This window comes from Scleropages formosus, chromosome 6, assembly GCF_900964775.1.
Source record: "Scleropages formosus chromosome 6, fSclFor1.1, whole genome shotgun sequence".
Lineage (NCBI taxonomy): Eukaryota > Metazoa > Chordata > Actinopteri > Osteoglossiformes > Osteoglossidae > Scleropages > Scleropages formosus.
This window is the reverse complement of record NC_041811.1, coordinates 34,494,492-34,521,304: the sequence shown is the minus strand read 5'-3', so window position 1 is coordinate 34,521,304 and position 26,813 is coordinate 34,494,492. Positions and strand designations below refer to the sequence as shown.

The following is a 26,813-nucleotide window of genomic DNA, read 5'->3' as shown; positions in this document are numbered from 1 at the left end:
AAGGAGAGGGAAGAAGAGAGTATTGTCATTTGTTACTTAAGTCTTTCCTATAGTCAAGCCCTCAAGAAAAAATCAACAGGTTCACAATCTTCAGCTGATATTTTTAATTGAAACTGGTGGGAAAAAAAAGTTGTGGAAAGAGCCACGGAGCTCTGGAAGAGCGTTCATTTGTTGCCGCTTGCTGTTTGTTGCTGAGCGAGGCACATGGCATTGTGGTTCAGCAAGTCGCCTGACTGTGTCCCGTCCTTTTTCAAATAGTGCTGATTTTCCGGCACCGTAAACAGGACGGCGCGGTACAGCCATTGTTTGTCCAAATCAGCTCGGGCTTTATTGGGACGACCTGGCACAGAGCCAGGAAAATATGATAGCATCACTTTGCCTGGTGTTTGAGCGGGTTTGTCCAAAACTACCACGCCAAGGGAGCTCGGAGCGCCAGAAAGAGCAGGTCACTGTCCGGTGCCGGTGACGTCGGAATAGCTCGTCTCCGAAATAAGAAACGTTTCCCGTTCGATACATTTATTCATTTAACACGTGCTTTTCTCCAAAGCAACTTACAGTGTTAACCGACCAACATCTACAACCGCTTGTCCTGAGCAGGATCGTGGTGAGCCGGAGTCTACCCGGCATCAGAGGGGATAGGGTCCAAGAGGGAGGGGACACACCCTGGACAGGACACCAGTCCACCACAGAGCACCGCAAGCAGGGCTCAAACCAAAGACCCCCCCACACAGCAGGCACTGGGCAAAACTGCTGTATCACCACAACCCTTTTATAACTCAAGCTACTTACCATTATTCAACCATTTATACAGCTGGGTAATTTTACTGGAGCCATTATATTATACATATGGATACATTATTTTATTTTATTATACATTAAATTACATTATACCTATGGATACATTATTATAAGGGGGGTGCGGTGGCGCAGTGGGTTGGACCACAGTCCTGCTCTCCGGTGGGTCTGGGGTTCGAGTCCCGCTTGGGGTGCCTTGTGGCGGACTGGCGTCCCGTCCTGGGTGTGTCCCCTTCCCCCTCTGGCCTTACGCCCTGTGTTGCCGGGTAGGCTCCGGTTCCCCGTGACCCCGTAAGGGACAAGCGGTTCTGAAAATGTGTGTGTGTGTGTACATTATTATATTACATTATACAATACATAACATTATATGTATGGATATATTATTATATTACATTGTACATTATATTACATTATACATATGGATAATAATTGTATTACATTATAAAATACATTAACATTACATTATACTAATGGATAAATACATTATACCTATGGATACATTATTATATTACATTATACAATACATAACATTATACGTATTGATATATTATTATATTACATTGTACATTATATTACATTATACATATGGGAAATTATTGTGTTACATTATAAAATACATTAACATTACATTATACTAATGGATAAATACATTATACCTATGGATACATTATTGTATTACATTATACAATACATAACATTATACGTATGGATATATTATTATATTACATTGTACATTATATTACATTATACATATGGATAATTATTGTATTACATTAGAAAATACATTATACATATGGATACATTATTATATTACATTATACATTACATTACATTCTACATATGGATACATTATTTCCATTTCAAAGATGAGCTTTCAAGTGGTCTCTCTCACAAAGTTAAAGGCTTTTGTTACCCGTCCACTTCTGTGTCGTCTCAGCACAACCCCAGATGACCGCCCATCGGAGACTCGTCCTGCTGGGGGCGCTGCTGTTACTCACTGCAGCTCTGCTTCCCCGCGCCCAGAGCGGGCGAGGAGGGGGGGCCAGGAGCCGAGGCAGAGGCAGATATGGAAGTAAGGGGGTCAAGATGGAGAGCAAAGCCCCGCTCCCCTCGTGGAGCCGCAGCGTTCCACAAAACGGCGCCAAGCTGGCGGGGGCGGCGGCCGCGGGGGCGCTGGGAGGAGCCGCACTCGGCTACGGGGTGGGATCCCTCGGGAGGCTGAGGCACGGCTACGGAAGCGGGTTCAGCTACGGCAGAGACGGCGCCGCGGGGGTCCGCAATCAGTCACAGTGGGGCTACTACAGAAGCACCTCCAGCGGGGGCCCAGCTCTTTTCACGCAGCTCCTTCTGGTCTCGCTGTTGCCGTTCGCGCTGGGAAACTGGATCGGAGTGTTTTAAAGGCTCTCGGCACTGGACAATTTCGATGATTTCGTATCCAGGGACCGCACATGTGGAGACGACACTTTACCTGGTTTTTCTGTCTGCTGCGGAGCAACCAAAACCCACATGTGCTATAATGCAACTGTATGTCAGAAAAGGCCCCCAACCACATTTACCATGTTTAATGATGGTCAGCAGTACATACCTTAAAGATCTCTAGAGAACATTTTATCACCTAGAATGAGCATTTCAGGATACCTTGTGTTAAGGTAGCTGACGAGCTGTGGTTTCCATCACTTTTGAACTGAGCTGGTTTCAAATATCACAAAGTTATGGATGTTATTATAATAAAGTGTCTTTGGCAGCATTCGGAGGTGCTGTTTAAATGCTTCAACTTCAGAATTAATCCCAAACAACAGGACTGTAACAGTCTCAATGTTCCTGTGAGAAAAGGGTTTTTTTCTATAAAAAACAGTTTGAATATGTTTCCAAATTCAACTAATTGGTTAATTAATTGGTTAACTAATTAAATGGTCTCTGGATATAATCTACATTAAAAAGCACATTTCTCAAGCCCGAAAACTGCCCCAAAAATATCATTTTGGCCTTTTTGATTGATGAAAAACACGTGAACTAACTATAAAGTTTAATTTTTCCAGTTTTGATCATAAATCTGGTTTTCCATACAGTGCCTTAAACTTTGTTCAAAACTCTCATGTTTTTCACAGCAACACTTTTTATTGCCCCACAGCATCTTAGTTTCAACATTTATCCACCTGAGCGCCACATTTTTGGGGAATGTCTCCCTTCAAAATTAATTTTTCAAATTGTAAACTAAATTTTGATTCTTTGACTCTTTAATTGGGAATTTATTTCGTTTCGAAAGCATTACCTGTTTGTTGCGCATGTAGGAGCAGCCTCTCCTCACTCATTCTCACATTCATGCCCATTACAGGTTTGTATGTTAAAGCTTCACCGGTTTCTTACGAATTGTTTATGAAAACAGGAAAGACTCAGCTGCTTGAGCAGGGGCCAGATGGGAACGATGTCTGGTGGACTTGTGCAAACTTTTTTCCTCCTATATTTATGCTGTAAGTCGTGTTTCCTTCAGTTGAGAAACACAGCTAAATTATGGCGATTCCTATGTAGGCAGGATGCTGAGAAACTGGTTCATGCTTTTGTCTCAAGCAGGCTGGACAATTGTAATGCTTTATTGTCGGGTTGTCCGTACCAGACTGTATCCGGGCTACAGCTGGTACAAAATGCTGCTGCGAAAATTGTCACTAGAACTAGGAAGTACGACCATATAACAGTGGTACTTAAATCCTTGCGTTGGCTCCCGGTCTCTTATACAGTTGATTATAAAATCCTACTTTTGACCTATAAGGCAGTGCATGGCATTGCTCCGGCTTACCTCTGTGAGATCATTAATCTTTATATCCCAGGACGATATCTCCATTCATTAGATGCAGGTTACCTTAAAGTACCTGTGATCAGTAAGACCTCAGTAGGAGGTCGTGCCTTTAGTTATAGAGCACCTAAACTGTGGAACAGTCTACCAGCTACTGTCAGAATTGCCCCGTCTGTCTCAGCCTTTAAATCCAGACTAAAGACTTACATGTTCAGTCAGGCATTTTACCTCGAAATGCAATTCCACTTAGCTCTGTTTATGTTTTTCCCACCTCTATACTAAAGCATATTAAATTTATTTGCTTAAGTTATAAATTACTAACAGTTTCTTCTTGCGGAGCACCGTCTCCCTAGAGTAAGACCCGACGAGGCCGGCCGGCCGTCACAGACGCACCCCATGCCGACTGAAGATGGTGACCAATTGGCACGATGGACGAAACGTACCCTGCTGAACTGGGACTCGAGCTAACATACAGCAACGATGCCATTATTACTTGTAAACTAGCTTAGAAGTCTTATTTAACCTAGAATGCCCAGGAGGGTTGGGCAGCAACTGGCACTTGGACCTCCAGAGGTTTTTTTTTTTTTGCTCCCTTGACTTTCAGTTGGGAGTTTTTTGTTCCTTTCCTATGTGGCCAGTAGGCATAATTATACTTATAGCATTATATAAAAGCATTGTATTATGATGACAGGGGGGTGCAGTGGCACAGTGGGTTGGACTACAGTCCTGCTTTCTGGTGGGTCTGGGGTTCAAGTCCCACTTGGGGTGCCTTGCAATGGACTGGTGTCCCATCCTGGGTGTATCCCCTCCCCCTCCGGCCTTACGCCCTGTGTTACCGGGTAGGCTCTGTAACCCCGTAGGGGATGAGCAGTTCTGAAAGTGTGTGTGTGTATTACAATGGTCTGTAGTCAACTGTCTTCTTTATACTGATGTTTTTTTTTTCCCCCCCTCCTTAAGCCTTTGTTGGGGGCACAGTGGTGGGGCGGGTTTTGCCAGTGGCCGCCGTGTGCCAGGTCTGGGGTTTGAGCCCCGCTTGGGGTGCCTTGCAGCAGACTGGCGTCCCGTCCCAAGCGGCTGTGGACATTGCATTGCATTGCCTGTGTTAAAGCACTCTGTGTCACCGGGTGAGTAGAAAGCTCTGTAAAAATAAATTGAAAATTCAAGGAAATTCTTGACCAGAAAGAATCAGAGCCACAGGTGTTAATGCATGGTGGCACAGTATGTAGTGCTGCTGTCTCATGGTGCCTGGGTGGTGTGAGAGGATGTGGATTTGATCCCCGCTCAGTCTGTGTGGAGTCTGCATGTCCTCCCTGTGTCTGTGTGGGTTTCCTCCCACAGTCCAAAGACATGCTGTTCATGTTCACCCATAGTATGTGTGTTCCACTGATGTATGGATGAGTGACCCAATGTAAGTAGTGTATCTAGCAGTGTAAGTCACCATGGTGAACAAGGTGTGTGGGCTGGTAACACTACATAGAATTCATTGGAAGTTGCTTTGGAGAGAAGTGTCTGCTAAATAAATGAAAATGGCATTTAGATGACACTTTTCTCAAAAGAAACCTACACTGTTAAGGCTACAATTATTTACACAGGTGGGTAAGTTTTACTGGAGCAATTCACAGTAAGGACATCACTCAAGGATATTACAGGTAGAGGTGGGGACCAAACCCACAACCTTGGGATCCAAAGGCAATACTGTTAACCACTACACTACCAGCTGGCCCAAAGTAACATAAAAAAGAGGAAAACTGCAAACCCACAATCAATAGATTCAGACTCAGACTCTGGACGGAGAATTCCCTTGATCTCTTTGCAGATCAGCACTCCCAACACTCTCCCTGTCCTCCCCAGTGCTCACAATTTTGACTTTTACAATATCTACTGATTCTTTTGAATTTGCCGCAGAAGGTCTCTGGGTTCAAGACAGCACTACCTGATCTGATCAACCCAACTCGTGTCACCTTGGTGAGGATGTCCGGTTTTGAGACCCAAACACCCAGAGCCTCTGGGGTTACATCACTGATGAAACGTCAGAAAATATTTTTCATTCCAAATGCCAGAAATATGAGAGATTCATCATCCTAAATGGTTTTATCAAAGGAAAAACCGACTAACCATCATGTAATAAGTCATCAGTTAAACAACTCTGACTAATTGGATTTTACTAGATATGAAAAGAACATTTGATTAATGTTTTAATCTGATAAATGCCATCTTCTCTCTTACTTTTGCAAATACTTTTGTTTGGTGTAAGTGTCTCGCTTGGTGCGACAATGTGTTACAGCCAGAAGCTCAGGGCTTGAACAAGGTCAACTGTTATGAAGACAAAGAGTGGTGTTTTACAGCAAGAACATGGTTTTATTCTCAAACACTGCAACACAGAAGAAGGAGTCGTTCTTGATGAAAACAGTCAGTTTCGCCCTCAGCAATGAGATCGTTTGTGACCTCGGAATCTACGGCGTATACAGCAATGTAGAACACATCACATTGTCATTACGTACAGAACAATACACAGTTTACATATGTAAATACACAAGAACAAAGTGTATACAAGCTGGAATACAATATAACACCAAGTAAGACATTGGAGCCTTTCAATATGTTGCTCCTATTTCCTCTGCTAAGAGAAAAACGGTTCTCCCTCAAAGTTAAATATTAAACTTCAGCAAAGTAGCGTCCAGGAAACGAAAACATTTCACATCGTGTTACCGCTGATGGACACATGAACTTTGCCATGTATTAAGGACACAGTGTATAGTTCAAGAATACATTCACATACAGTATTTGCTCCGTGTTACTCTGTCAACGTGTGTATGCGGATCATATATTATGACAGTCAAACATTCCAAAGTTGGACACACATTGATGATGACAAATTACAAGGGCATGAGAACACACACACAAGCCCATGCAAATTTGCATAAATAAGCGAGCCATATACTTATCATTCTCTGAGATGTACGTCGCTTTGGGGAAAAGCATCTGTTAAATAAATGCAAACGTAAATGTATATAACGAACTATATAAAGTTGATTCCAGTGCCAGATGTTCAGTCTGTCTCATCTAAACATTACTTTCTATAAATCCGTCTCCTTTACAACATTGTAATGGCTATCAAATATGATATTTACATTTCTCGATGTCAAACAATTAGTGCAAATGGAGTTCAAATGACATCTGATTTTCAGCGTCAGACGGAGAGGGAGCCTGAAAGTGAAATACTGTCAAGTTAAAAAATACAAATAGTATCTTTATATTCTTTTCCTCTAATGTTGATTGTTTTAACAATATGTCTTGTACTGTATGTGTTTGTTGACACCGATATTCAGCTGAAAGGTGATAGAATATCATTTCTCAAATAGTATCGCTTTTTACACAGTAACCATTTCTTTCAGCAGCAGAAATTATCACGCTACCCACCGTTCTCTGGGAAGCCAACTTTTACTCTCCATCTATTCTTTATTATTCCTTCCTCTCTTTTTCATTCTCTTTCTCTCTTATTTGTGTTTCATTCTTCATCTGCAGTCTCTTCACATTGATTAAGAACAACTCAGTGAGCAAGGCTCCACAAGAATTTCAAAGGCTTTCATACATATTGTACCTATAGCAAAACAATGCTTTGAGTAGTCAGTGATGAACAGTTATATAACTAAGGTATTTTTCAATAAAGGAAAATGTGATGAATGTAGAGACGTTCTTTCTTTTGGCCTTGTTACTGTCTTATAGCATTTATTTCATAGCAATAATAACAACAATAAGAGGTAATGGGAATTAGATGTGCATTTTTCAAATTTGCTCAGCTTGATATATACAGATTTTAGAGTGTAGATGACAGTATTTCACCAAATATGAAGTTCAATACTGTGGCACAGAAGGACAATATGTAGTGCAACAAGAAACAGCAGGACCAGAGAAGGGACAATACGATATTAATACATAAGCATGAAAAATAGTCTGAGATATTTGGAGCCACTCAGAAAAGAGACACCTGAAATAATGTCCATAAAATCTGTCTCCACCACTAGTCACGTCTTAGAGCCTGGGAATGCAGTCCTTTGGTGTGTCTCAGTGAAGCAGGAGTGTGCTGCTCAAGACCATGAGTGCAGTGGTAAATAGCAGTACTACTCCATGACAGAGAGGGTGCTGTTGCACCCCGCTCCCAAAAGGGATCTCTACCCTCTCAGCATTCTTCTGTCGCTGTTCTTCATAGACGGTATACAACTCCACGCATCGCCGTATCTTAAGCTGCTCCACTAGCTCTGGATATCCAATTTCGACAATGCTTACCGTGTCATTATCATCTTCCAGTGGGCTTGCAGCAGGGGCTGGGGATCGCTCCTCCTTTGGGATGTCAAGCATGCCTCCTTCAGTGGATGTGATATTGATGCTGTCATTACCTGGTGCAGGAATCTCGAAACGTTCAGTGCCTATGCTTCTGCTCGAATGGTCTTCCTGAGCTTTCGGCACCCCTGTAGGCCTTGGCTTGACTTCTTGCGATCCTGCCCCATCGGCGCCTTGCCGGCGGCTGCCATCATGCTTCTCCTTTAGTAAGTCGGTCCTCTTCATGCAGTCTTCCATGAAATTCTCTAGGTGCTGGCTGGAAAAAACATCGGTTTGGCTCGGGTTATTCTGGCTCGGGTTATTCCGGCTCGGGTTATTCCTGTTGTAATTCTTCCTTTTGCCACTGTTCTGGGTGGGTTTATGATGATGGTCAATGTGAGTGGGATTAGAGTTGTAACGGTTGTACATGTAGTAGTTGTAGAATTGCTCCTCCATTGGGTTTTGGAAACCAAATTTGGGACTGGAATATCTGCCAACCCCATAGCCGACTGCTGCGCCAGTCATGACCCCCAACCCTGCAGCCACTGCTGCCTTCTTCCCAAAGCCCTTGGATTTTTCAGAGGGGAAATGACCTTTGCTTTGCACTTTTCGAGAAAAAGGGGAGCCCCCCACACCACTAGCACCATAGCTGTAGCCCCACCCATAGCGGGGACTCAGGATCTTGTCACTGGGATACGCTGCACCCCCTCCAGGGAAATTTCCAGCTGACGGATACTGTTTTGGGTATCCTCCAGGACTGACTCCCCCTCTCCCAGGATAATGGTAGGGGTAACCACCTGCACCTGGATACTGGTTGGGGTAACCACCAGCAGCTGGATTTTGGTTGGGGTAACCACCAGCGGCTGGATTTTGGTTGGGAAACTGATGAGGGTAACCACCAGCGGCTGGATTTTGGTTGGGGTAACCACCAGCGGCTGGATTTTGGTTGGGAAACTGATGAGGGTAACCACCAGCAGCTGGATTTTGGTTGGGGTAACTACCAACAGCTGGAGTTTGTTTGGGATAACCACCAGGAGCTGGATTTTGGTTGGGGTAACCACCAGCGGCTGGATTTTGGTTGGGGTAACCACCAGCGGCTGGATTTTGGTTGGGAAACTGATGAGGGTAACCACCAGCAGCTGGATTTTGGTTGGGGTAACTACCAACAGCTGGAGTTTGTTTGGGGTAACCACCAGCGGCTGGATTTTGGTTGGGGTAACCACCAGCGGCTGGATTTTGGTTGGGAAACTGATGAGGGTAACCACCAGCAGCTGGATTTTGGTTGGGGTAACTACCAACAGCTGGAGTTTGTTTGGGGTAACCACCAGGAGCTGGATTTTGGTTGGGGTAACCACCAGCAGCTGGATTTTGGTTGGGGTAACCACCAGCAGCTGGAGTTTGCTTGGGGTAACCACCAGCAGCTGGAGTTTGCTTGGGGTAACCACCAGCGGCTGGATTTTGGTTGGGGTAACCACCAGCAGCTGGAGTTTGCTTTGGGTAACCACCCGCAGCTGGATTTTTGTTGGGAAACTGGTGAGGGGAGCCATGATCTGGATGATGTTGGGTCGGGTTGTGACTGGAGGTCCCTGCATTGGTTTTTGTGCTATAGGATGTCTTGTGTCCAGACCCTGTGCTCTTGCTGCTAGAGGAAGATCCAGAGCTCTTGCTACTAGAGGAAGATCCAGAGCTCTTACTGCTCGAGGACGTCTTTGACCTTGAACTGCTGCTCCGCCCGGCTCTGCCAGAGTGACCGTGTAGCAGCAGCAGCACCAGACACAGGACAATCAGGTATGAAAGTTGCCCCATAGCTGTACATAGAGGCAAAGGAACAGTTAAATCATAGGGGTAAATTATACTTCATGTACTGTGATAAAAGTGTATCCAGACTACAACATCCAGCGTTCTTTAAAAATTGTATTCCAAGTATTTGTCCTTTTCCAGGAGTGGTGAGGAAAACGGATAAAGACAAAAGAAATTTAGCTTTATTTCTGAAACTTTGTATTATTTGGCCCACTCAATATTATGAATTTCAGGTTAGTTAAACACATCCATTCCTCACAAAGTAGAGTGGATTCTTTCCATTACATCACGCCATTATTCAAATGAGGGATCAAATTACTGTTTGTCATGGGCAAGAATTGGTTACCAGATGAAAAATGGTGCTTAAAACACACACACACACACACACACACACCATCTGAAGCACTTGTCCCATACAGGGTCGTGGGGAGCCAGAGCCTAACCCGGCAACACAGGGCATAAGGCTGGAGGGGGAGGGGACACACCCAGGATAGGACACCAGTCCGTCACAAGACACCCCAAGCAGGACTCAAACCCCAGACCCACTGCGCCACCACACCCCCCGCTTAAAATTCATTAAATATCAAAATAAAAGGTAATGTAGTATCCCATGCTATGGATAGGGATCCCCTGGAGCACAAACAAGAATGGGCTGGAAAAAAATTAGACATAACAGGAATTATGGGATATATCAGTCACTGTGCAACCGCAGATGGGTCTAAAAGGGACTGTGAGGGGGTTCATTGATCATAGAGACTGGTTTGAGAGGAAAACAATTGGGGTTTCTTGGTCTATGAACATTAAATTTTTTTCCCCTCCTATAGTTGCAGATCCCTTTTTGTGGTTCTAGGTGTTATTCTTTACTCTATTAGAGCTATTGGTTCTTGCTACTTTATTATTTGGGTGTGTCAATTATAATACCAAATATTATGTATTCTTTCAGTATTAATAACTGCTTGTCTAATGCAGGAAGAACAGCACACAAGGCAAGTCAGGATACACCCCAGATGGACACCAGTCCATCACAGGGTAGCATTACAAAAAAAAATTAAAAATTTTTGTTTTGGAAAGAAAGTCATACTTAAGCATCATCTTCACTATTTATTTGTCTTATAAATTTCAAGCAGGAGGTGGGTGTGGTGGCGCAGTGGGTTTGGCTGGGTCCCACTCTCTGGTGGGTCTCGTGGGGTTCAAGTCCCGCTTGCGGTGCCCTGCGACGGACTGGCATCCCGTCCTGGGTGTGTCCCCACCCTACGCCCTGTGTTGTCAGGTTAGGCTCCGGTTCACTACAACCCCGCTTGGGACAAGCGGTTTCAGACAGTGTGTGTGATTTCAAGCAGTTAAGCTCGAGCCTTCATAATGAGAAGTGTTTAAAGGTGAGAAGCAAACACTGAATGAGGAGGATATGTATGTATGTATGTGTGTGTGTGTGTGTCCGTCCTTCTCATGGGAGCCGTTTCACCTCAGAGCTTAACAATTAACTTGAGGGAACTTTCAAAGTTCTTGCAGTTTTCCACAGACTCACCTTCGCTTCCATGAAGGCATGAAAAGAGTCTCTTAAGCCTCTGCGGCCACGTGACGGACGAACAGAGACGGAAATAACGGCTAATACTAATAATTTTATTTTGTAAAGAAATGCAGCTGCCACTTCACTATATTCCTGGATATTTCTCTTAAAAACGAGTTCTAAGCGCTGGAGAGTCAAGTCTTCAGATTGAAATGAATTTAAAAAAATGAAGAGAAACAAATTCAGTCGCGTGTGCGCAGGCTGAGAGGTACTGTGCTGCATTTATACATTGTTTGTATACACTCTTTTACTCGAGTTTATGTTACTGAGGGCGTGACGCACTAAACAGAAGCAGCGTCCTCTGGATTATGATTATGATTATGATTAAGGACAGAAAGACGGTCATTCCTGGTGCCTCGTCTCGCGAATGACTGGACCGGCGGAAAAGTTTGAGCAAAACTCCACCTGCTCACCTGTGTCAGGACACGTGGTGCTCCGATCGCAGCGCACGTGCCGGGCTGAACCCCCCCCCACCACACACCCACACACCCACACACGACAAACAACCCATCGGACCTTTTTCACCTGTTACGCGCGATGGGTGGGACCCGCGCGCAGGGAACACAGAGGAGCGCAGCGATAAAAACATTACATTTAAAAAGAACATTTCAATAACAGTGGCGCTTTGATCACTATATATTGATCAGTATTGATCAGTTCCTACACGATGTATCTCCGCGAGTTAAGCGATTTCCCGCCGACACACAGTAACACTCCACTTACACTGTTCCCCAAGTGTGTGTGTGTGTGTGTGTGTGTGTGTGTGTGTGTGTGTGTGTGTGTGTGTGTGTGTGTGTGTGTGTGTGTGTAAGACGCGCGCGCCGGACAGCGCGGAGGAGTGTGTCCTCCGGAAAACACCCTACCGTGGGAGGTTTGGGAGGTTCGGGAGGCCGATGAAGAGGACGGGCCGGACAGTCAGTAACAGAGGGCGGTGTCTCCCTCCTCGTACCCCAGTCCGTCGGTGGCGCGCACGCGATGCTGGAGCGCGCTCGGGTCTGGAGGCTGTGTGGGTGTGAGAGTGTGTGTGTGTGTGTGGCTCCTAGCGGCGCTTCCGAGAAACGACCCCCCGCCGCGACGTGACATCAACAGGAAGCGGAGCGGAGTGGCGCGTGAGGCGGGTTGGCGGTGAAACATGGATCAAAGCGCAGTAATGAAGTTACAGATGCATTCCGTAATTGCTGTAAGAGCCTCTCGCGCTTCTGGGGCGCGAGCGCGTGCGGCGGGGACCCGCGGGGACCCACTGCCCCCCCCCCCCCGAAGCCTTCCAACGCGGAGACACACACGAGCCACGCGGTGTTCCACCTTGTCATTTATTGTATTCCACAATATATTGCCAACATATCAGACTTTAAAAAAAGAAAAAGAAAAGAGACTGCAGCACAATATTACATCAGTATTTACATGTGTGGGACAAAACTCCAGAAAACTGAATAATACAGGGTTCATCCTGAGTGTGTGTGAGTGTGAGAGACAGGGGTGCGGATTTCAGCCTTTCTGTGTCTCCTCCAGACCTTCTTTTTGTTGAGTCACTTCAGTCAGTTTAGCTTTGACTAAACATGGACGATCGGAGAAATGATGTGGAAACGATAACGAAGCTGAGAGACAAACAGCAGCTGTTCCACATGTGGACCTGGTGTGGAGACAATGTTCATGGGGCCAGATGTTCATACGTGTTCATGCGGTTTTGGCGCCGGTTTAGGAGAAGCTGATGCTCGGAAAGAACCTGGCCCGGCGGGCTCCGTGTCGGGTCTCGGGTTCGCTCCGCCTTCTCTGGCCCTGCTTCTCTCGCCTCCTGCGCGCCAAATCCTCCTCCAGCACCTGCAGTGGTGGAAAACAAAACCCAAAAAACAAATAAGACATAGCAATACAATTAGGGCAAAGGATTTTGGGCTTCAAGGACAATAAATTCTTCCTACGTTGTGTGCATGTTTACTGTGGGAAGAGTGGAGGCATGGGGCACGGTACCATGGCCTGGAGTGGCTGCCGAGGATGTGAGGACGCGCGCGCGCGCGCGCGCACACACACACGCAGCAGTGTGCACAAGTGCAGAGGGAGAGCGAGAAACACACACGTGTCCCAGAGCAGACGTACGGAGATGGAGACACACGAAGAGGCAGAGCTACAAACACACACACAGGAGTCCAGGCAGAGACAAGTAGGTGGAAAAAACAGATGCGAAAACAAACACACTGGTCAGTTAGAGCCCTCGTCTCTCCATTTCCTCATCACGTGTTCCAGCTCATTCCTCAGAGACCAGCCGCCCCTCCCCGCCCCCCAGCCAGCCGGCGCCCCTCCCTACCTCCTTCCTGCTGGACAGCTTGTTCTTCCACTCACTGAGTTCCAGGGTGTGTTCGTTCTCCAGGTCCTTGATCTTCTTCTTCTCTTTGTCCACCAGCAGTTGAAGCTTCTCATTCTGACACACACACACACACACACACACACACAGGTTACCGTGCTGCACCCCTGCTCGCCCTACAAGTGTTCTCTCGAAACAGCCTGACATAAGTGACATAAGGGCATTCTGTGGCAACAGCTGTACAGCGACAGCCATGTGCTCCTTTAGCTCTGGGGCCTGTCCGTATGTGGGTATCAAGTTGAACTGTGTGTGTGTGTGTGTGTGTGTGTGTGTGTGTGTGTGTGTGTATGTGTATATACGTATATCATGTGTGTCTGTGCGTGTGTCATAGCACATACCTGTAGCTCCTCTGTGTGTGTGTCTATGTGTGTGCTGAGCTCTCAGTGCTTGCACAGCTGTGCAGCGGAGATACCTGGAGCTGCTGCAGCTCGGCGATGTTGGCCTCACACTGCTCCTGCAGCTCACACAGCTGTCGCTCCTGGCTCTGCTGCAGGTTCTGCTTCTCCTGCTTCTGCCTGCTCTCCTCCTCTGTCACAAACTGGAAGGCGGAGAAAAGGCAGAGCAATCGGCACAAGGAGACACTCCGTCAGGTTGCCCGCCGACGTTCGCCGAGCCGGACGCGTTGCTCGTCGAGCGTGTCGACCCCGGACGGTGGGGTCACGTTCACGAAGGAAGAGAGATGCAGCGGCTTGTGCCAACCTGAGCGAGGCGCTGTCTGTGCTCGGGCCCCGCCAGGCCCTCCTTCCGCAGCTCCAGCTTGAACTGGGCGAGCCGCAACTTGGCGTCGGCGCGCTGCGAACGCTGGAGCTGCGTCTTCTCCTGCACCTGCAGCGACTTCTGCTCCTCGATGAGACACTGGTGGAAGCGAGAGGCGCGCTCCTTGTCCTGGACAGCAAGGTGCATAGTGGGAACACGACGAGGGTTGAGTGAATCGCGCAGGTGGAGACGCATCCCGGAGTCGGCGTCGCCTACGTAATGTTTCCCCTCTCAGCTGGAACACGAGGTGAGGAACCACCACGAGAAGTTCAAATTACTGCAGTGATGGGGATCTGTGACGATGAGCTCCATGCACACTTTGGTGAACCAGGTGGAGGGTGTTCAAGTGCAACCTTAGGCCAGCAGGATGCTTGCAGGGTTGCTGCTGCATTCTGGGAAATACCACTGCGCTCTGAGTTTGATGTGCCCCATCCCACCCCACCGCAGTGAGGACCACGGTAAAAGAAGGGAAATGGGCTGCTCTGGGAGTTCGCCCCTTCCGACAGGACCTACGTGGTGAGACATCGGGTTCCGCTCTTACCTTGTTGTGTCGCTTGGTGAGTTGCTGTCTCTGCAGAGAGAACTGCTCCTTCACCTGCTGCTTGAAGAGGTGGTATTTCTCCTGCAGGTGGCGCTGTTCCAGCTCCCAGATGACAGATTCTCGAGCTGTAGAAAGGAAGGGTACAGGAAGCGAAGGATCGGAACTCGTTCCCCAAGTTATTTCCAGACGGGGTAGTAACAGGTTATTTTTACTGCATTTCTGGCAATGCTGTATGTTTTTTCAAGACGTTTTTGACAAGAACACTTTTAATAAAGTCCATTTGTAGTGAAAGAAACACACTTCCTGTTCTGCTACATTCCTGTCACCCTCTTGTTACCTTTGAATTTTTCACATTTAATGTTTTAGCTTTCTCTCCCTAAGAGCAATCAAGTGTACTTATGTCATGTTGATTTCGTTTTCCATATTGCAATTGTGAAATTTAGCCAATGAGCGCTTAACATTATTCGCTTATTATTTAGCTGCTGCCTTTTCCCCGAGACCTCACAGTTTGAAAATATGAGCCTTCATCCCTAATCAGTGCACTACCGACTGTCCTGTGGTCCTGGGATACTAGTCATCATATCCAGGTCCTCCACAGATAACTGAGAACCTGCATAGCATATGAGCACCGTGTTAATACCATTAAATGCAATGTTTTCCTCTGTGCGATGAGACCAGTTACCCTTTAGTGTTGGCCAATCACAGCTTAGTGTTGACCAATCACAGCTTAGCGCTGACCAATCACAGCTTAGCGTTGTGTTTAGTTACACCTTGATTGACAGCCGAGGTCATGTGGAAAGGAAGTGACAGCAGAACTCTGGGTAAAAAATGTGAGTTTAGATTTGAATTTTATAAATTTTCCTATAGGGCGGCAGGTAGTGGTTAGAGCCAAAACCTTTGACCCTGGAGGTCCTGGGTTTGAATCCCACCTCCAGTTTTAGTACTCTTGAGCAAGGTATTTATCCTGAACTCACACACACAATGGCTACAACCACTTGTCCCGGGCAGGATCACGACGGACTGTTATTTGCTTTGGAGAAAAGTGTCCTGCAAATTTAAACGTCTAAATTCTCAAACTGAGATCTGTAGTGAGTCACTCCTGTTTTATTTCATTAAATATATGGAATATGCTAGCAGGAATGGTATGTGGCCAGCAAGTTTAATATAGCCTTAAGTTAAAATGTCAAAATTAACTCAAAGTGTTTTGTTTTACATGTATATAATGTGTGTGTGTATATATATATGTTTGCTTTACATATATATGCTTTTTTCTGAGATTCTGCAGAACGTAACCCATAATTAAATCAACGGACATCTGGGTTTTTTAACCTTGTGATGGTGCTGATAATAAAGTTGAAAGTTAGCCTCTAACAAACATAGTAATATACATAACAAGCATGGTAATGGGATCATGGTCATTTAAAATTAATTTTAATGTTGTTTCAAGTTAAAAATAGGAAAAGATGTCTTAAAGAGATTTTTTTATTTATTAAAGCTTTGTCTGAGTTCTTTTTAGAACCTAGCTGGTGAATGAAGTTTTTGTCGAACGTGACTTGTGGTAAAAGTGATTTTGGTGTTACGAACAAATCAAATTGCGAACAGATTTCCAGTCCCTGCTGTGTTAGGACAGCTGGTAGCGTAGTGGTTAGAGCTGCTCGCTCCAGTAAAATTACCCAGCTGTATAAATGGGTAAATCATTGTAAATACCTTAAGATTATAAGTTGCTTTGGAGAAAAGCATCAGCTAAATAAGTAAATGTTGGTAAGTGAAGGATACAGTGTAAGGACCATGAGAAGGCTTTACCCCTCTTGAGCTGCTGCGTTTTAACCGTAATGTCCCACTCCATGGACGCCACCTTTCTTTTGTGCTCCTGCACAGCCCTCTGCAGAGCTTCATTCAGCTCCTGTTGCTGCTTTTGCAGGAAACGCTGCTCCTGACGGACAGACGGACAGACGGACAGACAGAGGCAGGAGAGTCAGTGATTTTGTTCGTTCGTTCCGCTCTCGATCAAGCTGTCGCAGTAAACAAAAGCAGAAGTGAGATGTTTGTCTGGTTCCACTCCGGCAGCCGTGCTCCTCCATCCACGGGGACCGCTCACCTCGCGGGGGTCAGTCCGAAGCGCCGGGCCCCTGCGCTCCAGTTCGCGTTCTTGCTGGGCCTTGAGGCGGCGTGCTTCCTCCCTGAGCTTCGCCGTGTGCTCCGTTTCCATGCGCTCCGCCTGCTGCCTGTACTGACGCTCCACCCGCTCCAGCTCGCCGTCGTAGTACTGCTTCTTACTCTGGGTGAAGACACACACAGCTGCTGCGCTCACACGAATCCGAAAGGCGAATCCCTTTTCGGGGTTCTTCCCATCCCTCGCAAACCCCTACACACAACGTCCTGCTGAGGTGTTGAAAGAGCGCCTGAAGGAGAGGCGAAGGCCGTCAGCTTTGTGGAGAAAACGCAGCAGGTGCAGGAGGGAGGAACAGGAGAGAAGGTTCTTCTCACTCACGGTCATCTCTTGCTCGATGTGACGGAACATCTGCTCCCTCTGTTGCTGCAGCCGCTGCTCCATTTGCGCGTACTCCCTCTGCTCTTCCCGCTGCAGCACTTTCAGGGCGTGCAGCTCCTGCCGCCTGCACACGCGGGAAAACGGTGTCATTTACAGTGCTGACTTTGAGCAGAGCGATGGCTCCCTCGTTGTCGGTTAAACTATTTTGCTGATGTGTGTGTTGAGGAGAGTGTATGAACATGATCGTTCCAACTAGCTGCACCTTGATTTTCGCGTAAGACGAGGGACAGCTGGTAGCACGGTGGTTAGAGCTGCTGCCTCTGAACGTAAAAAGGTCGCAGGTTCAAATCTCACCAACTGTAGCATCCTTGAGTAATGCTCCTACCCTAAATTATTGCATTAAAATTACGCAGCTGTATGAATGATTGTAAATAACTCAAGGTTTTAAGTCGCTTTGGAGAAAAGCATCGGCTAAATGCATAAATATAAATGTAAGATTGTTTGACCCCCCCCCAGACAGAATAACATACCTGACGGAACGCATCTGCTGCTCCTTCCGGTCACTCTCACTGATGACCTTAGAGGTGGTGATGCTCACCTCCCGGCCGTCCACCATGAACTTTCGTGTCTTCTTAACTGTCCTTCTGGTAGACGGGAGATCCTGAAGGAAGAAGATGCAGATGAGGTAAGAGGAGATGATCGGGTTGGGCCGCATGTGCTCTTCTTTGTGGAAGGCTCACAGACGCAGTTGGTCAACTCACCCCTTCAGGTCCTGAACTTAGCGGAAACGAAATCTCTGTGTCAGGGCTGTTAGGCTGGCTTTCAGTTATGGGCGATGCTGCTTGATCCTTTGTCAGGTGGTGCCCGTTGGATCCCAGATGACCTCTGTCTGTTATTTCAGCATCTCCAGATTGTGATTCTTCAGTGCTGGAATTCAAAATGTGAGGATCTATGTTTTTTTCTACATTTGCCACCTTGGCAAAATTCACCCTTTTGACAGGCTTTCTGTCCTCAGTGCATGATGTGCTTTTGTTCTCGGATCTCGTGTTGTCCTCCTCCGTAACAGTCTCTCTATCTTTTGCGTCTTTCCTGTGCACTTCATCCACGCCGTCCACACCATCCACCTCATCTGGCTTCTTTTCCTCGCTCATTTCACACTCTGATGACAATTGTGTATTCTCCTGTTCTCTTGTCTCCTTTGCTTCAAGCATCTTTTGCTCAGCAATTTCTGCCTCGCTAGTATCTGTCTCTTCAGCATTCCAGACTTTCCCTTCTTCTTCTATTTCATTTCCATCTCCTCTCTCACACTCGGTAGACTTGAAGTCCTTGTCTAGCTTCACTTCCTCCTCTTCTTTATCCATCATCTCTTCTCCTCCCTCACTCTTGTCTTGTGTTACATCCTCTGTGTGAGGAGGTGAAGTGTCTTTCTCATTTACTTCCACTATTACTTCCTGTCCTGGCTGTGTTGTCTCACCATCAACACTATCAGTGGATACTTCATCCTCTTTCTCTAAAGGAGACATTGATTTGACAAGAGTTATATTTACACCTTGTTCTTCTCTATCCAGACTCTGTATGCCCTCCTCGTGCACTCCAGCAGTTTCATCAAGCTCATTCCCCTCCTTATTCTCCTCTTCTTTCTCCCACACCGTCTGGTCTTGTTCTTTGGTTCTCAGATTATCTGCTTCCTCCTCAGGGGCCCCTCCACCTTTGCTCTGCTCTTGTTCTTGATTTGCATCATCTGCTTCTTCTTCAGCTTTCTTTACAGATCTCTGAGTCACACCCAACCCTTCATTGTCAAAGCTGACTTTGCTTGTTCCCACTTTTGTGGGAATGCTCTCACCCTTGCTTTTAATGGACAAATCTAGGTAGTCTATGGTTGAATACGCTGGTTTACCTTCATGCTTTGTCCGAGTGTGAGGGTTTTCCAAAGACAAGGCCAAAATCAGTGCATTTTGCAAATATTCAGATGAAAAAGAGGCCTCCTTGGTTACAGCCACAAGGTCTGCGTTGAGGTCTTCACAACTGTCAGTAGAGCTTCTGTGTGTTTCAACGTTCACATTTTCACTTGGCTGGGAACTTGCAAAGTCCTCTCCTGAGACTGCACCACATTCCAGTTTGTCACCACAAAGCTCAGTTTTTGTCTGCAGCACAGTTGCTTCTTGATCTGTTTCTTGAGTTTTTGATGTCTGATCTTCAGCTTCATTTGCTTTGAGATCCATTTCTTCAGCCTCACTTGGCTTCTGGGCTGCACCTGTATCCATAGTGCTATCTTCCTCTGTTGTTCCACCAGTCTCCTTCTCGGTGGTCAGGCTTAAGCTTCTCTCCCACTTCTCCAGGCAATTTTCTTCTGTGCTTTGTTGAGGGTTTTCTTTGGCACTCTCCTTGTCCTCATGCACCATGTTGCCTTTAGAACTACCACTTTGGGTGTCCTGTTGACCTTGATCTGCTGCTAGGACAGGACTGTCCCCCCAGAACCCAGACTTGCAGCGCTTGGAGCTGCTGTTGAAGAAGGAAAAGAGAGTACCAGGAACTGACAAGCGCCTCATTAGCTTCTGCTTATTCCTTGCAGCACTGGATACCCTCCGGGTCACCACTACAGCGGCTTCCCTCTCTGGTTCTCCAGGAGTTTGGGGATCTCCATCAGGATCACTTTTTGCTTTCTCGACAGGGGATGAAGCTTCTAAGCTCACTTCCACTTCCTTTACTGGTCCATTTAGGACTACCTCATCCCCAGAGTTAGTGCCTCCTTTTTCAGGATCCTTGGCCATCTCTTCTGCCAGAGAGTGTTGGAGGTCTGACAAGGACTGGGTGAAAAGAGTGTGACAAGCAGTGGTGATAGTTTTAATTACAGTCAGGCCAAGACCTCACAGGTGTTAGCTAAGGCAACTAGAGTATTACAAGATCCACAGCATTCCACATGTCATATTTACACTTTAAATTTTGACATGTTGTTAAACCATTCCAGAAGTACAATATAACATGAGCTTTTTAGAACTCAAGCCAGAATTTTGAGGTATTTGGCTCTTTTGTTAACAGTGTTTTTAAACATGCGACCTGGTATGATAAATCAAACCATTAATGGCGACTAAGACAGTGTTAGGTGGTCCTTTTCTGCCAATATTGGACACTCCTCTGTGTCCATACCTCAGCATCAATTTCCTCAATCACTTCAGCCTTAGCTTCTGCAATGAGGTCCCTCAAGGCGCACCCATCACGCCCAGCATAGGCAAATGGGTGAGCGAGGAGCTGCTGTGCACTCCAGCGAGATTCTGGGTTCTTCTGCAGTGCCCTGCGAAGGAAATCTTGGAAGTGGGATGACCTGCAAAATAAGGGATGGTACGGCAGATTGTATCTAAGTCATTCTGTCGTCTTTTTCCTCTCCATTTGGTCTACCGAAAGTGTATTCTACTAACTGTGGTGTATATTTTAAAACAATGCTTCTTGAGTCTGCTTTGACATTCTCTCTATTATACCGTATAACGGAATACTATGCAGGAATAACGTATTAGGTGCTAGTTTATAGAGGCATGTCCTCACCAAAGCCGAGGGTTGGTGAGTGTCGGGGGAGGAGATTTGGCGATCTTGAGCAAGACCCTCATTGGGTTCAGGGAGTGGTGGGGAGGCTCCATTTCAGCTGCTTCAATAAGGGTGATGCCCAGGGACCAGATGTCCGCCTTGCTGTTGTAGGGGTTGTCCTTGGACGTCTCACACTGCACCACCTCTGGGGCCATCCTGAGACGACAGACAAACAGACGTATTGACTCCTGTACACGATTCTGTCAAGAGGAGAAGTTGGAGAGAAGCTTAAGCCTGACCACCGAGAAGGAGACTGGTGGAACAACAGAGGAAGATAGCACTATGGATACAGGTCCAGCCCAGAAGTCAAGTGAGGCTGAAGAAATGGACCTTGAACCTCTCCAGGCTCTGTTACTGTGAACACTCCTCTTCCACTTCCACTTCTCTGAGCATAAAAGTCTGACTCTATACAAAACTTTAAATTAATTTGAAGATTATCGCAGCAATGGTAATAGCATAATAGTGAATGTCAGAGTGCTACACTACTATCCACCCGTCCATCCATCCATTACCGATAATCTTGTCCAATAAAGGGTGGTGGTGGTAAAGAGCCTATCCCAGAAGCACAGGCATGGGCCAGGGTACACCGAGGATGAGACACCAGTCCATCTCAGAGCAAATTCACACACACACACACACACACAGAGAATGGGGCAATTTAGAAAACTGGACTGTGGGAAGAAACCAGAGCACCACATGAACACAAGGGGAACATGCAGACCCCATTCAGAATGAGCGAGATTTGAACCCGTGTCCAAACTCACACTGCAGGAGGTGCAAGGCACCAACACCACCTGCTGTACCTCTGCACTGCTGTCTGTTCCTCTACATTTAGGGTGTTACATAGCGTTTGACTGCCTACTAAGACAACGATGCTAACCAGTACGGAGTTCCAATGAAAGTCGCTCGTCTCTGGAGGGTGTTGGCATTTTTGGCAGACACTCCAAAGTCCGCTGGTAAAAGAAAAAAAGAAAGGAAGAGTAAGGATCAACAGGAAATGGAGTGTCTGCATGGCTCTGCACGAAGGGCAATGAAAAGAGGCTGTGTTCAAGGAGGGCTGAAAGGAGGGGAGGGGAAGGGATGGGAAAAATGGTGTGTGTGTGTGTGTGTGTGTGTGAATAAAAAACGGCAAGGATAAAAGGAGGGAAATAGAGACTCTACATGTTAGGTATGCAAGTGTAACAAAGTGGGGGTATGGGCAGAGTGGGCTTGGGTGGGGTGGGGTGGGGCCAGGGGTTACCCAGCTTGACTTGACCCTCCATGGTGAGCAGGATGTTGCCAGCTTTCAGGTCCCTGTGTATGATGTGGTGCTGGTGCAGGTAGGACAGTCCCTGCAGTGTCTGGCAGCACACCTCACTAATCTGCTGCTCAGAGAGCCCCCGCTCCAGTTCTGGGGACGGAATGGACACGGGACAGGTGTGTGACGGGACGTTTAGGCATGCGTGTGCATATCTGCATCGGGAATATCCGCTGCGAACGCACACGACAAGAGTGACCATTGCACATTAGCACATGGATGCATGAGACAAGGACAGTCAGATTTCACATCTCCGGTCATTGCAACACCAGTGATGGGTTAGGTCACGTCCCCACGTGGCGTCTCTGTCCGCGTTTCCGCTCCACAAGGGAAGAAGCAAATCAAACCTCCCCACTCGGCAGGAGCCGTGAGGGCTGCTCGCATTTGACAGGAGCGCCGTTCCTCCGCAGGAAGCACATGTACGGCATCGATTGCAGATTGGGGGAATAAGTCATTATAACAGGCACACGGCGGCAGCGGGGGAGCACAAGAATGACTTAGCAGTTATTAGTGAGTGAGTCTTCCAGTGAATACCAGGCCCTATTGGTCTAGGACTGTACAAAAAACAGAAATTCCCCCGAGAGGGGCTGCTGCAGCAGATGAGACAAAGTGTTGTGAAGCAAATGCACACAAAGGCTCCACTCACCCAGCATTATGTCATCCAGGGCTCCTCCAGGGCAGAACTCGGTTAGGATCTGGGTGGGGAGGGTGGGGGGTACACACTGTTTCACTGTCACATTCACTTTTCCAGTAATTCCCCAGTGGATGAATGTTAACAAATACTCAGAGCATCTCTGTTACCATGGTTACACATGGTGTGGTGTGTCATGAGGCTGCGATGCTCCTTTCCTCCCCATGTTGCTGTTACATAAATAGTACTTTTATCACAACCATCATCAGTCGTTCTGTTTCAATCAAAACTGTTTTAAATTATTTTTTCTTTCAAATCATATTGTCTGTAGAGTATGGATAAGAAATATGAATAATTCAATAAATAAACGGAATTAGGCGAGTTGAATTGATATCACAACTTTACAAAAATTTTACTATGTCGATTTTTTTCAGCATTTTCCATTCGGTTTTGTTTGATTAAACATACTTTTGGCATTAGTTCATACTATTTGTCAGTTTTTAGACATATATCCCACATTCTTGGAATGAGCTAATTTTGGCACCGGGTTCCAAGCACCGACTATTCCAGTACCTTTTAGGATCTGATGCTTTCTTTATGGTGCCTTCTAGAATTTTCCAATGACTGCTATGTTTCAGTGCTTTTCTGGAATGGTCCAATGCAAAATATCTATGTGACTTTTTTGTACATAAAATCTCTCAGTACAGTGTTCCTTGTATGTGCGAGCAAAAATTCTAGTAAATTCTAGAAAAACTGCCTTCAGCGCAGCCACTTTGGAGCTACGTGTGTAAGAAGAGGCTCTGCCACCCCGCTTGCTCCCTCACCGACAGCCAACCCTCAAACAAGACGGCTTCCATGTGGGCGACGACGTGGCTGTGGCGACAGGCCGCCAGGATGTCGATCTCCGTGATGTAGTCCTCCAGCTGCTCCTCGCTGCGAACTTCTATCACCTTCGCCGCTGCCAGGGTACCAGTTGCCCGGTTGCGCACCTGAGCATCAGCACAAAAGCTCAAAGTTCTCATCTATAAGACCACACGTTCGAAACCTTCCATTCGCTGTGGGAGTTCTGACTGTGTCGAGAAGCGGAGGCGAGAGAGGAGATGGAAACCGAGATGTAGCAGAGAAGGTGTGGGCAGGTATAAGACAGGTGTTCTTAACGCGACTCTTCGTCTCCAACAGCGCTTTTTACCACCACCCTTGTCTGGGCCTTGGTCATGGGGAGGGTACTGAACTCGGCGGTACAGAAAACAGACAAATGAGCCAGAATGTCAGACAGGAAGTCATCTTTCAGCATGCATGGTGTTCAGGAAATCCCCAAAACCGCACTGCAGCCTCAATTCCGTGTCATACACGGTTACCTAGGAGACCGAGATATGTTTGTATGACACTATTACAGTCCTGTTGTATTTTAGGTGCTACATGGCCCCTCTACTGTATTTGCCTTTATATAAATATATATTCTAAGAACATTTAGAGCAAAAAAAAAAAAAAAAGCCAACCAGATGAGGGTAAAACGCATCGTTTGCGCTGCCCTTCAGGCTGCCGGAACCCAGCACAGTAAAGTGTGTCTCTGGTCGTATTCCAGGTGCAAATTAAGCTCATTATTGACCTGAATTGTGCTCTCGGTGTGAGGTCTCCCGTGAAAATACCTTCCAGTCTACATCTAGCGCTGCGCCCGGGGAACATGGGCACAGCCTTTTACACTGTAAGAAGAAGCACTAAAGCTGCGAGGGTCTTGCAAGTACAATATTGGCAGGTGCCGTGTCATGTGTGATGTATGAAAGCCATTACCGTGGTACAGACTGTGTTCGAGGGACACGCAGCCTGGTTTCAAGCTACTTAAATACAAATGACTAAACAGGCATCCCATACAAAATTAGAAATGTGCATCTATGTATGTAGACTGAACAAAAGATAATTAAACTGACTTCTGATTTAAAATTATAAAAATAAATGTATGTATGCATGTGTATGTATATATACTGAATATAACATGACTAAACTGGCATCCCATACAAAAATTATAAATACATACGTATGTACCGTGTATATGTATATGTGTACAGAGAATCACATATTCATAACAACATGACGGAACTGCCATCTGAAATAAAAAGATGACGTATGCATATGTATCGGTACTGTGCGGTTGTAGTAACACACACCTCGCTGAACGCACACGCTAACAATGGACGTCTGACGCTGAATTCCGCAGAAGTCCTTCAATACTGTGCTTTACTCTGCTCGCGAATTGACACGGTTTCAACGGAGGTGAAATATGTCTTTGTTATTCTTACACTGTCTTTAGGGACTGGTGTTGGTGAAACCAGAGCCAAGAGCACATGCAGCGCTGTCTGGATTGTTCAGCAGCTCTCAGAGAGGTTCATTTTTACCCTGTTTGGAGTAGCTAAGTCAAGTTTGTACTTGGTGGACCGAGTGGGCTTCGTCCCAGACCGCCTGAGACAAAGCGAGCGGGGAGCGTCCCGCCGCACGGCCGTCACACGCGCCTCCCGGCAGCTCCGCACTCACCTTGTAGACCTTTCCGAAGGCCCCGTCCCCCAGCTCCCCCAGCGTCTCCCAGTTCTCCTGCGGGTCCGAGTCCCGCCTGAGGTTCTCGTACTGCTTCGCTCGCTTCTTCTCGGCACCCATGCGGAATATTCGCATCAGGAGGGACGCCATGGTAGCCCTCCTGGCCTCGGCCCTGGTCCCGAAGACCACGGCCTCCTGTGGTCTGCTCGCTCTTTACTGGTCCCTGTGCGGTCGAGAGCTAGAGGTGCCGGTGGCCGAAGGTGCCTCCGCATCCAGCGTATCCACAGGGGCTCTTACCAGCGTCCTCCAGACACGAGCGTCGAGGTCGTCGAGTCTAGTTGAGCGGCGCAGCACACCTCTGTCATTCAGGAAGCTGCGCATAACCACATCCTTTCCTACAGATGAAAAAAGAGGGTGACAGCAGTTGTGTACTTTCTGGCACAAGAGCATCTGAGCAGAGGAGCCTCTCCGCCCACAGCGCTCCACTGTGACCCCACACGGTCTTCAGGAAACAAGGACTCCATGCAGCGGAGCAACATCGACAGGACTGTTCTGGAAAGGGCCCGGTGTGGTCACAAACACGGGCTGGTGTACCCCAGCCCCCCCCGACAGCTGTGCTCACGAAAGCAGGTTTTCAAAGCTCTGCACCTGCATTACGTGACTCAAAACGTAACGTGCTGCAGGGTCCCTCGCAGTCTTCCCCGCTTGAGATCAAGCTACAGAGGCTCCACCGGTTCTCCTTTGGGTGCCCCGAGGGCCGCCACACAACGGGCTCACAATAATGTTACAATTATGGATCGGTGAGCCACTGTAAGTAGTGTATCTAGCAGTGTAAGTCATTGCAGTGAATAAGGTTCATAACACTAGCTGGAGTTCATTGGAAGTCGCTTTGGAGAAAAGCTTCTAAGTAAATAATGTTAACTGCTAATAATAATGACCAGGAAAAGCATAAAGATTATTCACAGAAAGACAAACTATATCTGGCTGTTTTTCCCTTTGTTATGCTGGTTCAATATGTTTTCTTTAGTCAATAAAATAATTACTTAGGTATTTTTACAACAGCACACTACTTGTTTAGGGACTAATCCAGCTGGGGGGTGATCAGGTGCTATTTAAGATAATATATGAGCCATCGGTTGTATAACATTTCTTTTCCTTCCCGGCTTGTTGCTCACTCTGTGTAAACAGCACTTTGTTGAGCATATGAAATACAAGCGATAGTGATGCTCACTCTCACTCTCACTCACACACACACACACACACACACACACACACACACACACACACACACACAGATGTGACATTCCACTGCCATCATGCATGTTTCCTACTGCAGAGATTTAGAAAAAGATTAACACGT

The 26,813-nt window shown here is 46.7% G+C and overlaps 2 protein-coding genes across 2 annotated transcripts; both read right to left on the bottom strand.

Annotated features, from left to right (window-relative positions):
* Positions 1 to 5,972: 5,972 nt before the first annotated feature.
* Positions 5,973 to 12,290, bottom strand: LOC108935591 (ribosome-binding protein 1-like). Its single transcript, XM_018754347.2, has 2 exons — positions 12,137 to 12,290; positions 5,973 to 9,714 (listed from the first exon to the last, which is right to left on the bottom strand). Exon 2 carries the CDS (start codon positions 9,710 to 9,712, stop codon positions 7,652 to 7,654), a length of 2,061 nt encoding a protein of 686 aa, XP_018609863.2. The 5' UTR covers positions 9,713 to 9,714; positions 12,137 to 12,290; the 3' UTR covers positions 5,973 to 7,651.
* Positions 12,291 to 12,569: 279 nt separating this feature from the next.
* LOC108935581 (serine/threonine-protein kinase 10) lies at positions 12,570 to 25,797 on the bottom strand. The gene is made up of 17 exons (XM_018754325.2): positions 25,454 to 25,797; positions 23,749 to 23,913; positions 22,940 to 22,988; positions 22,237 to 22,386; positions 21,877 to 21,949; positions 20,958 to 21,152; positions 20,565 to 20,739; positions 18,179 to 20,224; positions 17,948 to 18,078; positions 17,418 to 17,541; positions 17,025 to 17,204; positions 16,730 to 16,859; positions 14,927 to 15,051; positions 14,329 to 14,514; positions 14,042 to 14,167; positions 13,573 to 13,686; positions 12,570 to 13,091 (listed from the first exon to the last, which is right to left on the bottom strand). The coding sequence occupies exons 1-17, from the start codon at positions 25,601 to 25,603 to the stop codon at positions 12,969 to 12,971; spliced, it is 4,242 nt and encodes a 1,413-aa protein (XP_018609841.2). The 5' UTR covers positions 25,604 to 25,797; the 3' UTR covers positions 12,570 to 12,968.
* Between the last annotated feature and the right edge of the window lie 1,016 nt (positions 25,798 to 26,813).

Coding starts and splice junctions, on each gene's coding strand:
- LOC108935591 (XM_018754347.2), bottom strand. CDS start 9,712: ATGGGGCAACTTTCATACCTGATTGTCCTGTGTCTGGTGCTGCTGCTG.
- LOC108935581 (XM_018754325.2), bottom strand. CDS start 25,603: ATGGCGTCCCTCCTGATGCGAATATTCCGCATGGGTGCCGAGAAGAAG. Junction 16,860..17,024: donor TTCGGACTGACCCCCGCGAG/GTGAGCGGTCCC, acceptor TCTGTCCGTCAG/GAGCAGCGTTTCCTGCAAAA. Junction 13,687..14,041: donor CCGAGCTGCAGCAGCTCCAG/GTATCTCCGCTG, acceptor TGTGTGTGTCAG/AATGAGAAGCTTCAACTGCT.